General features: G+C 42.9%; 1 protein-coding gene across 1 annotated transcript; it reads right to left on the bottom strand.

The window, feature by feature from the left end:
- Window positions 1-1,099: 1,099 nt before the first annotated feature.
- Window positions 1,100-11,144, bottom strand: tmtc4 (transmembrane O-mannosyltransferase targeting cadherins 4). Its single transcript, XM_028591019.1, has 18 exons — window positions 10,659-11,144; window positions 10,306-10,515; window positions 10,102-10,217; window positions 8,221-8,437; window positions 6,949-7,036; window positions 6,647-6,747; window positions 6,291-6,383; window positions 5,927-6,088; window positions 5,417-5,619; window positions 4,898-5,072; window positions 4,372-4,503; window positions 4,153-4,232; window positions 3,933-4,040; window positions 3,672-3,813; window positions 3,304-3,418; window positions 1,794-1,906; window positions 1,591-1,660; window positions 1,100-1,372 (listed from the first exon to the last, which is right to left on the bottom strand). The coding sequence occupies exons 2-18, from the start codon at window positions 10,465-10,467 to the stop codon at window positions 1,224-1,226; spliced, it is 2,226 nt and encodes a 741-aa protein (XP_028446820.1). The 5' UTR covers window positions 10,468-10,515; window positions 10,659-11,144; the 3' UTR covers window positions 1,100-1,223.
- Between the last annotated feature and the right edge of the window lie 434 nt (window positions 11,145-11,578).

Raw genomic sequence — 11,578 nt, 5'->3', positions numbered from 1 at the left:
CACATGCAGAGGACATCGATGGTTGTGTGTGCTGTGGCACCCCCACCAATGTGCATATCAGTAACATCTTCCAAGCATCAAAGCATCAACTGGTGTATTGTACTGTATGTGTAAACAAACTTAGCGGCCCCTTAAAGCAAAGCCATACCAGCCCGCCGCAGCTTCAAAAGTTCCCTGCAAGCTGTAGGAAGCAGGTGAAAAAATAGAAGTGCGTTGAACTTTGACCTCGGGTGCACACTTGTTGACTGATGTTTCACACTGGGGTCGCCTTTTACCTCAGCAGCATTCTTTAAGACGAGCATGTCCGTGTGCGAGTATCTAGCTGTTTGCGTGCATGCAAGTCCCCGGGGAGATCATCCCCCTTCTCTTTGAAGGCTCTGTGCTATAGAGCTGTTTTCATACAGCACAGGCCGTGGGTTTCCTGTCTCAGCTGACCCCTTGTCTCCTCGTGGACACTTCAGAAAAACTTCCCAGTACAAACACCTTTCTCCCATTAACTACAGAGGCTTTAGGAGCAGGGAGGCAAAGGGGGTTCTGAACCTCAGAGTGCCATCCCGCTCAGGAACAAAGAGACGGGCATTTAAAAAACAAACACGATAACCACGTTAGGATTTGTTTTTCCTGCTTGAATAAAGACTACATTGTAGCTGTGTGCAGACTAGCGCTCTGTAGCAACCTTTGAGTGCAGGGACATTTGGAACTCTGGAAAAAGGGCCAAATCAAATAATGTTTTATAACAGACTCTCTGGATCCACACATGCATGATGCTCTGTCCAGCTGACACAACACAGGGTATGAGATGAAAAGAGGACGGGTTCACCATGGATCAGTTCCACATGGCCTTCAAATAGAGCAACAAAACAGCACAGTGCAGATGACCATGTAACCAGCGCAGGCATCCAGCACACCTGCCCCATACACATTTAACACCCATGAAATTAAATTAGATAATTGATACACAAGCAGTCTCTCACATGAAAAAGTCTCTGATAAAAGTTAAAGCTACCAAAGGACAACATGCAACTGTGCAACATTGCTCTTTCCCTTTTGTTTTCCCTTTTAAGAGTCGTTTCCCCCGGCAAAGAACAAAACTAGAGCATGATACACAGATCATGGTCTTTATTTCCAAATGGTACAAAGCAGGAATTAGTGAGATTAAATAATACAAAATAGAACAATGGAAAAATGTGTTTTACGGCAGGCTGGGGTTCCAGTAAGTTTCCTCAGGGCGTGGGGCGTTTAAGCTGGTCCAGTTTGCGTCGCAGCATGTTATAGTTGTCTCTGGTCCCAGGAGCCTCAGGGTCCAGCTTTAGAGACAGTTCATAGTGTTTCTTTGCCAGCTCCAGCTTTCCCCAGCGATGATACAACACAGCTGAGGAAAAATAGAAACACTGTTCAAGCTCAGAAGCAGCGACCATTCTACTAATTTAGTGCATGCAATGCAGGTCAGGTGGGCTGCACAATATTGCTTCTGCTAGCATTCAAAGTTATTCTTTTAGCTTTATAAGTTATAAGTTATTCCTGATCGCCTAGATTCTCTCGTCAATTCTTTAAAATATATGTGAAACAACCAAAGTTGCAGTAGCTTACCTAAATTGCCATGGCAACTAGCAGCATTTGGGTTGATTCGGAGAGCATGAAGGAAGAAGCCCTCTGACTCCTGAGGAAAAAAATAACAGAATTATCTTATACTTGTAGCACTCCTGACTTAGGACCCTGTAAGGGTAAAAAAAAAAAAAAATCACCATGCATGAAAAATAATATTCTGAGTTGAAATGTTTATACTGACTAACCTTATATTTCTGTAATTTCCCCAGGACATTAGCCAATGAAAACATGATAGTGTGGTCGTTGGGGAGGAGCTTCAGAGCTTCTCGGCCGATCAGCTCAGCTTGACCCAAGTTACCTTGAAGACAGAACAGACAAACAATGTCAAGATATACATTTTTAGTAACACACATCACACAAACTGCCTGGATGTACTGTACATTCTCACATGTATTTTTTAGTGTAACCTACCCAACATGGTAGCCAACATATATGCTACTAAAACGGTGTATTAACATTCATACAGTTCAACAAAACAAATCCAGAGATACAACTGTGATAACAGCTGGTATAGAAAGAATCTGACTGCTTGTTGTATTTGTCAGCAGTGTCTAGAGCAGAGTTTTTCCCTCTCCACACATGGAGGAGCGGTTTAGTCTCCTAATTAAGGTTGAACACAAGGCCCACTGGGTTATTGATCTCTGTCACAGACCTGTCTGATGTCTGGCCAGAAATGGAGAAAGAGAGAGAGAGACAGACAGACTGAGACAGTCAGAGAGACAGGCAGAGAGACAATGACAGTCACATTCTGAGTCATGGCCTGTGCCCTTCAGACACAGCTTGCCAACATGTGACTACATGTGTGACTGTGTCTGAGCACCTCTGCCTGGATCTACACTGATTCTGCCTTTTGTTTGTGTAATGATCAAAACAAAGGGAGGGGGGGTGAACACCAAAGGGAAAAGAATATTCCCAATTCCTTGCTTTTTAAAAATGACACCTATTGTTCTTCTTTTCTCTATTTTTTTGTTGTTTGGTAGGGGGCTGGGGAGAGGGCAGAATTATTTCTGTCAGATTTGGGGAACAAATGCGGTGGGGGGACTCTGAGGGGGCGCTGTTCTGGCTGTGCTTGCCCACGTTTGATCAGGAACATACTGGGCCCTGATTGGATAGTTCCAGTGCCCTCCTGGGAGACTCCGCCCCCACGGGAGCAGCTTCTGACAAAACGGCTTGAGCGTTTGGAAATCAGAGCATTCTCCACACGGCAGGGAAGAGTGCCTTCAAAACTCACTACACAAAGCTTTAATACATAAATTTCAAGCATTGCTGATTCCTGCTCTTCCGGTCTAATCTTGTTGGCCATTTAGATTTCCTGCCTTTCCAAAATAACAACGCTATGTTTCTTGGCTGTTAATGCTGGAACAAACTGCACCCAGAACAGAGAGTTCTTTGAAAGTAAAGTGACTCAAAAACTCACATCAATTCACAAATGGGTAAAGTTTTATTACTTATTATTATTATTATTATTATTATTATTATTATTGTATTACAAAAATGTAATAGATGTATTATTACTATTACTGCTACTATATTTACATGGTATCACAAATATATATTAATATTTCTGATGTAAACACACCTTTCAAAAGTTGTAAAGTCTAGTGTAACTGTCTTTTAAAACACCATTAGCAGGTATTGTATTGTACTGTATGTATAGTATGTGCGTGCATGCGTGTGTGTGCATTTTGTCAATACCAGTGTTGTCCAGCAGTATGACCATGTTGTTCCAAGCCAGACTGTGGTCAGGTTTTAGCACAGTTGCATTCCTCCATGCGTTCAGGGCATCCACATGTCTGTTCAGGTCTGCATACTATCACGACAAGAGAGAAATATTGTTATAAAATTCTCCTTTCTCCCTGTATGGCAGAAAACAACCAATATACAGTTGTTTTTCCATTTTTTATTTGGTTTAAATGTTAGTGTCCAAGTTGTAAAGGAGCCCCATCAAAAACTGACTCTAACCCTTATTTCTGTTTGTGATAGGCATACCGCCAGTTTTTTTGTTTATGTTTTTTTTTTAACAGCAGCACCTGCTAAACATTGTTTACACCCTGAAGTCTCACCAAGCGTCCTAGGTTATAGTAGCAGTCTGGGTATTTTTTCCTGAAGCGGATGGCATTCCAATAGCTTTGCTCTGCTTCCTCAAACTTCTGCAGGCTGTTTTGAACTATACCCAGATTCATCCAAGCTGCAGCAAAGTCAGGCCTGCACGGATCAAAAAAATACAAAGCTATCAGTATATTTCAAGATATCTTGAGTCTGTGAATTAAAGTGGTTGTCTTGTTTGTAGTAAGAGGTGTATTCCTATGTGTTGGGCAACATACTGAATAGAAACTGCTTTGGACAACAGCTGCTCTGCCTCGATCAGTTCATTCCTCTCCTTCAGGATATTCCCTAGGTTGTTCATGGCATGGACGTAGGTAGGATGTAACCTGAAAGCCACAGAAAAATGCAGTTAACATGACTCAGCCCTCTCTCACATATACTACAATATTTCAACTAGCATGTAGCTGTAGTATTGCTAATGCACGTGAGGAGACATACCGGACTGCCTCTCTGTAATATGCGATAGCAGCGGTAGAGTTTCCTCTGTCAGCCAGGTTCTTACCAACATTATAATGGACCTGAGGAATCAGTCATCAACACGTATGGCATCAGAGTGTGACTTTAATTGATTGGCTGCTGTTCATTTCCACATGTGGACAAATATTTTACTGATACATGCAGTAAAAAGGCAGGCAAAAAAACAAAAAACATATTTACCTTGGCATTAAATGGACAGACAGACAGGGCACTGGTGAAGAGGCTTTGCTCTGATCGCCACTGGTGACTGCGGAGAGCACAGCGAGCTACAAACACACACAACAGCGCAAGCACCGACACACACAGTAGCTTCTGAAATGGGGAAGAAAACAAAACAGAAAAAGAAGACATTTAACAACAATGTACTGTAAATTACACCGTTATTACCGTTGAGCTTAAAAATAAATTAACAGCCTGCAAATATTCTATTTAACACATGGACAGCACCTGCTGTTATCATCCCTTTATAGGTGAGTCATTGGTCTTTTCTCATGTCTGTCCCTGCTCTACATCACTGAGGTACTGAATCGTTAAAGCTGCCTTAACAGGTGGTGAAATAAAAGAGTTTAAAACCAAGACAGTGTGACCTGGTGGCGTATAGAAATAGAAAGATCACTGGGTTGGAATCATTGCTGGAAACTGAGGGTTTAACACGATGTGGTACCTTTTACTTTGGTGCAATCTTTTTGGTATGATTTAGCCCTACCCTGTATTTGGACCAGCGGCAGCAGCAGTGTCCCACGGAGTAGGCCAGCAGTAGGCAGTAGCCAGCTGAAGACAGGTAGAGAACTCTCTCCGCAATGACGAAGCCCACCCTGAAAAAAATGTTACAGGCCGGCAGAAAAGGGACCACCAGCAGCACTAGGCCCAAGGTCAGTGTCCTGGCAGGGAAAGAAAAAGGTCACAGAATGCCAAAGGATTATATACAAATCAATGACACTCAGAAATGTCAGTTTGACACTGTATGGTAATTCAATTTAGGCTGAGAAATGCAGGTTCAAAAACCCACTCCAAAACCATCCTAAACACAGGAAACTCTCCTTGTAAACCACACACTCAGTCTGTCTCTAAACCAGCAGAACATTTTAAAACTCAATCGAGACGTGGTACTCTGGTCACACTGCGGTGGATATGGTACAATTTTGATAATCAAGTGTAAGTCTAGAGAGGCCAACATGTACTTCATCTCAACTACAGCGAGTCTGAGATGGCTGTGCTCGCTTACCTCCTTCTCTGGCGGTCCTGCGAGCATAAGGCTTGGCTTATCAAGCCTATCAGGACGCACCAGAGCAGCAGCAGCCACACCATCCTCCAATCAGTGGCTGACTTAATGAGAGGCACACAGCCCATGGACCAATCAAAACACAGCCACCAGGGACACAGCAGCAGCCAGGCATTCAGAGAGTAGTAGTAATTATAGTTCACCATCTGCCAATCAAAGAGGAACAGGGGAGGAGCAGAATGGGAGAGAGTAGGGGAAGATGAGAGAAGAAAAGCATTTCAAATTCAGAATCAAAGTCAATCACTGTGTTTCATGAGGAAGATTACTTGGGGCAAACCTAATATTAGAGGTTTGATTAGACCATTAGAGTCATTAGAGTCAATTCATTGTTGCATAGATCCTGACGTAGATTTCTAATGTTTGAGATCATTTAAGGTAGCAAGCGTCTAGCTTCAGCGTGTGATTAAATGTTGCAGCTCACATTAAATAACTTCCACGAAAAAACATACTTACTCTAAGAAATATATTTTCTGCAAAAGAGGCAGGGTTGTCTACTTCAGTGAATGCTGGTGGTCCTGTTCCCATGATCCTCCAGCGTGCATAGAGCATGAAAAGTCCTCCAAGGCCCATGAGAGCCAACCGTGTGAGCAATCCCATTCGCAGTATCTCACTCACCTGTCAGAAAAATATTACCACTAGTCACTAACAAATACAAATTAATGATCGTTAGTTACTTGCACACACTGTTTCATGACTACAATGAACTAAAATGCAAATTGCTTTACATAGGCAATGTATGTGATATGGCATTTATCATACAAGGGAGTGCATAATGTATGACAGAAAGGAGGGGGAGGGTATATAAACGGTTACTCACATCGAGTGGAATCTTCCTAAGGAGTAGCCTCTGGCTGAGTTCATACACATTAACATTACAGATCAGAAGGACATCAAAGGCTGCATTCACACCCTGAAGGAAAATACATAGAGAAGCAAGGAGAAATGGCATTTAAAATTTATTTAGGTCAGCAACAAAATTAATATTTAGCTTCTATAATACATATGAAAAACATGAGACTTTTAGGTTTTTCACATGGAGCATAAAGCGTTAAGACACGAGTATTTGTCGTGTATCACTGACAAGCTCTCTCTTTTAAAATTGTTCTTCTTACTGGATGTGATGAAAGCATCAACTCACAACAAAATGGCTTTGCAAAGAAAAAGACTTTGTACCAAGACTGTGATGCCTTGTTCTTTACAGAGCATCGCTGCAGCACACAGCAAGAGGCTGACCACAACCCACTGGACAGAAAACCTGTCATCTCGGTCACTTCCTGGGAACACAAAGCCAAGACCAAGCCGGTTATGGACAGTTAAGGCCTAACATGTAGGTGTTCAAACAGATGGATTAAAAAACAAGCAGCTCCAGCATGTTTAATGCTGGCACTATATACACATCAGCACATATGGACAGTCCTTTGTACAGTACAGCATACAAGTGTACATGCAGAATCATACTTGTGTTAGATACCTACCTCTGCTGAAAGCTTTGCAGTAGGTGAGGAAAGAGAGCTGAAAGAACAGAGCGCACAAAAGATCTGCTCGACCCACTATACCAGCCACCTTATTGAGATGGAGAAGGGAAGAGAGAAAACCAAGAGAATGAAAGATGTGATACAAAAGGCTAACAAGTATACATTATGAAACATAATTCTCAAACGCATCCCTTCATGAATTACTGCATTTTTATATCTTCCATTCCTTACATTACATTCTGTTTTGCATGGGGCATCCAGTTACGAATGGAGGCTTATTAACAGAGAGGAAAAATCTCTCATTACCAGCGTGGCCTGTTGGTTGGTGTGTGTGTGTGTGTGTGTGTTGTATACAGTGTGTGGGTACAGAATGGTTGGCATCCTGCGGTTGCCTGCTTTGATACATACAGCGGGCCTAAGCCAACAGTCTGCCTGCCTCCCACCCCCCAGGTCTCACCCAGTCCTTGACCTGAATGATTAAAGAGAATGAAGAGGGGGAATTGCAGCCTTCCAGCCAGGCTTTACAGCGAACCCACATATGCTGGCAAGTCAATAAGCATCCCAACACAGCTAATAATCAGGCCATACTACAACACGCACCTTGGCCCTGCCTTCCCAACTGAGATTGGGCTTTTGTTCTTGGCATGGAACCACTGCATGTTTAGCATTAAAACCTCTGGACTAGTATGTCAATATGCCATGATGTGCTGCTGTATGGAATCCATGTTGTAAAGTATCCCACAATCACAACCATTGCAATGTGTACCAGTGCTTGCACAGTTGGTCACAACTTGTGCATCAGGCTATAGAAGAAAAAAAATGTAAAAGACAGTTTTCGTTATCATGAGTCATAAGTTTAAACATTGTGAATATTAATTCTATTTTAAGAAAACAGGGTAAACCGGAGGCAGCATGTACTGTATACTCTGCACGTTGCTAGTAGTTGCCATGGTAACGTTAGTAGCTTAGTCTTAAAGAACGAGACGTCATGACCGATAAGACCCAATCGGGCGGTGAAACATTGTGTAGGAGTTGCCAAAAGGTCTCTGGTTGTGACAGTTGAGACTGCCAACACAACCCCGGAGATTCCAAACCTTAACGGGGTCAGAAGGGTTTTCCGGTTTAAGGGCTCTGAAAAGCCAGAGCAGTGTGAACGTGAGTGTAAACGTAACAAAAGATATTAGTAGTAGCCTTAAAGTCACTGTGGGAGCCAAGCATGTAAGAATTGTACGTTATAGAAAGGAAAAAGAAAAACTTTTGAACTGTACTTACACTTTCTGTGTGGACTGGGTGTGTGGCAAAGAAGAGGGCAGCAAGCAGAGAGGTCTTGGGAGCGTGGTTAAGTATTCTACCCTTCACATCATAGGCCAGTCCACCAATCAGTATAGCGAACACGTCAATCATAAGGGCAGATATTACAGCATGGAGGATGATGTTCAGCACATGGAAGCCAACAGGGTGCAGGCCTCCCGCCAAGAGGTAGTTCAACCTGCAACAGTCAAAGGGGGAAATACCTGATGCTAAACGTACGTCAGATGTAGGAAAGTACAGAAGTGTGTGAGGGGGGATAAGAGCTATTGCAAAGCCTAAAAGCTCTGAAACACCAACCAGACAGCCGAACGTCAGCAGAAAAGGCAGTTGGACTGATCAGTCTCCCCGAGTTGGTCAAAAAAGTGCCTCGGAACACACCGAAGCGACGCCGACTTGAGCGTACGTTCTGCGCGTGCGCGAGACATAATACGTCTCCATAACAGCAGGCGGCGCTAATCTGTATTGTTGCCCAAAAAATTTAAACCGGCAATCTGATTGGACGAACGCGTCACATGGGTCTGGCTGCTCCCAGATTTCAAATCCGACCATAATGGCGGCTCGTTCGGAATACGATCTCGTATTTTACGAAAATAGTACACCAAAACGTGTTTCTGAAAATATTTTAAGCAAGAAATTGGCCATGCAGTTGCTGAATCTGTCTTCATTTCAGATCGACAAAGGTCAGTTTAAAAGATTTTCGTGATATTTTGAGATGAACGCTGACGGCTCCTCTGACTGATGCCGGCACGGAACACACCAAACAGACTCGATACACCAACCTTGCCAGACTGTCCGATAATCGGTTTGGTGTGTCAGCGCCTTAATGTGACATGATAATGTTGGGGCAGTGTAAAAAAAAATAAATAAATAAAAAATAAAAAAAGTGTTATCAGTCATTGTGTGTATCTGTAGGCACAGTTAAATAGGACAGTACAAGCCCTGAGTTAAATGCTGCCCTAAATGGAGCCCAACTGGGTAAGCTACTTAAAAATGAGCTCACTCCTCCCACTGCCCTGTGGTCAGACCCAACCAGTGTTGTTATGATGGTTAAAGTCAGAATCCTGCATCTTAAAATTATTTGTGGGCACAAGGAGCTGACAGGTCAGCACACTCAGGTGACAGGTGAGGTTGCACGGTTCTTTGGAGAGTCCACATATGCTGAGGCAGGAAATTAGCAGAGCTGACAGAGCTGCAGTAAATCCAAGGCCCATTATTTCTCCTCCAGCCAGAGACAGAATGGCCCGTTAGGGCCCCAGCTGGTGCCCTGGGTGACAAGGCCGAGAGACGGAAGGGTTTCTTCTGTGGCATCACACCACTATGACACCTAACCCACCCCTCCCAAATCCCAGTGACTACAAGTACCTGTTAAAAACTGAATGCTTACCTTTGCACCTGAGTTAAACAAATCTGTGCAGCCAATATGTGGCAGAGGAAGACTATGCAGTGCTAAGGTAATAGATCCCTTCTCCACACATTCAGTTAGTTAGGGTGCGTCAGACAGAGTTACAACACGCACGGAGATGAGAAGGGTATGTATGGACTTATCTAACTCTGGGGGATACAGTGAATAAGCTAAAGTCCCAATAAGTCAGTGTGTTCCTTTAACACAACCCATAGAGCCACATTAGACACATGTATAGGAAATATGCCCGGTTGAAATAAACAGTCCTTTAATATACAGTACAAGTCCAAACCTTTGCCTGGTACTGTACATGCACCCTAATGGTTAAAGTGCTGACAGGAACTATGTTGTGGTTTCCTGTTAGACGATGTTAACACCTGCCAGACGATGAAAAACATATTTTTGTAACTATAGTCTAACATCAGTGTTTGAGTTCTTACCTAAATGTAAGGACAGTGAGAGGTCGGTAGGATTTGTGACTGGAGTTGCTACTCAGGTTGCTTCCCCAGAAGTCATTGCTCCAGATGTTGTTCAGAGGTGTTGTGGGTTTCAAGTCCTGAACAGAAACTCAAAATTAGACAGATGCCAGTGCCACAAAAGGCAATACAAAGGGGGTACATCAACTACTAGAACGACAAAAATACCTTGTTGTTGACAATTGCTTCGGAATCATCAAACACAAACTCTCCGTCATAACTGTTAATGAAGCACAGGAGTGCCACCAGGGCGACAGTGGCCTTGGCTTGGACTGGAGCAAGCTTTGGAAGGGGTATCTGGTGATCCCAATAAACTTCAGATAACACCATGATGCACCGGGTCTTTGGTCATTTTGTATCATTATCTAACGTTAGTCCCTAAAGGGAAAGAGGATGAGTAACGTTACAGCCGGGAGAAAGCGTCAAACTGTGCCCACTGCTACAGTCATGGGTTGTAAAAAAAAAACTGAGTACAGGCTTAATAGGGAAGCACGGTCTTTATACACTGGGTGGATTCATACCTTATCTTTTGAGAGACATGTTGTGAGAGGTCACCGTGTCCTGTGTAACTCCCATGTTAGCTTCTTTGCCAGCTGGCTAACTAGCAAACGATAACGTTAACTCTCCGAAGGCGCCGACAATCGTACATGCACACAAACGTGGTGATTATATTTGCACTTTGTAACAAAGAGGTTACATTATTACCCTGTCAGTGACACATGACGGGGTAACGTTACCTTGGAAGTTAGCAGGCTACTAAAGCGTGACTTTAGCATGTCTTCTTAGCGTGTGCTATTCCCATCTATGCGGCATAAACATTTCAGGCGCGCGGTAGAAGCTGTATCGATATTACGCGCTATGTATTTTAAATACTTTTCATTCACATAAGACAGGCCCGGCGAGTTGTAAATGAAAAACTCGCGACTGTAAACAAATATACACGCTCAATCCACATTACTTCCTGTCCAGCGTAACGGTCACGTGTTCATTTTCAGCCAATGGTTGAAATGCTGTTTCTTCTTCTTCTTCTTCTTCTTCTTCTTCTTCTTCTTCTTCTTCTTCTTCTTCTTCTTCTTCTTGGTGTGCAGTGATTGTTCCAAAGTAAAGTTAATAGCAAGTGGGGTACAGAGGTTTCATTCAAAATTCCATATGCAGGTTAAACAGAGAAATTATGCAGTTTAGTCTCTCTGAGAACTTTATTGCTCTTACAGTTATTTAAAAAATACAAACCGACTTAGCTGAGGTAAAAAAAAAGCTGTTAAAAGCTCTTTACTTTTCTTTACCTACTTTCTATGTTCTTCACTTCGACCAGGGAGATCTGGAGATTTTTAAACTCATTCTGCAGACTGGATTTAGCAACAGGTTCCTTGAGCAAATGCATTCTATATGTAAGCATGTGTAGCCTATGTAGGCTATGTTTTTCTTCTGCTAATTTTGAATT

Source organism: Perca flavescens, chromosome 11 (assembly GCF_004354835.1).
Source record: "Perca flavescens isolate YP-PL-M2 chromosome 11, PFLA_1.0, whole genome shotgun sequence".
Classification (NCBI taxonomy): Eukaryota; Metazoa; Chordata; class Actinopteri; order Perciformes; family Percidae; genus Perca; species Perca flavescens.
The sequence above is the reverse complement of the archived record's forward strand: the minus strand, read 5'-3'. Positions and strand labels throughout refer to the sequence as shown.

Bases quoted from the DNA above. Each gene is read 5' to 3' on its own strand.
- tmtc4 (XM_028591019.1), bottom strand. From the start codon at position 10,467: ATGGTGTTATCTGAAGTTTATTGGGATCACCAGATACCCCTTCCAAAG. The intron at 4,504-4,897 runs GTAGGGCTAAAT...TCCCCATTTCAG, and splicing joins GCCGCTGGTCCAAATACAGG to AAGCTACTGTGTGTGTCGGT. The intron at 4,233-4,371 runs GTAAATATGTTT...CTGATTCCTCAG, and splicing joins TCTGTCCATTTAATGCCAAG to GTCCATTATAATGTTGGTAA.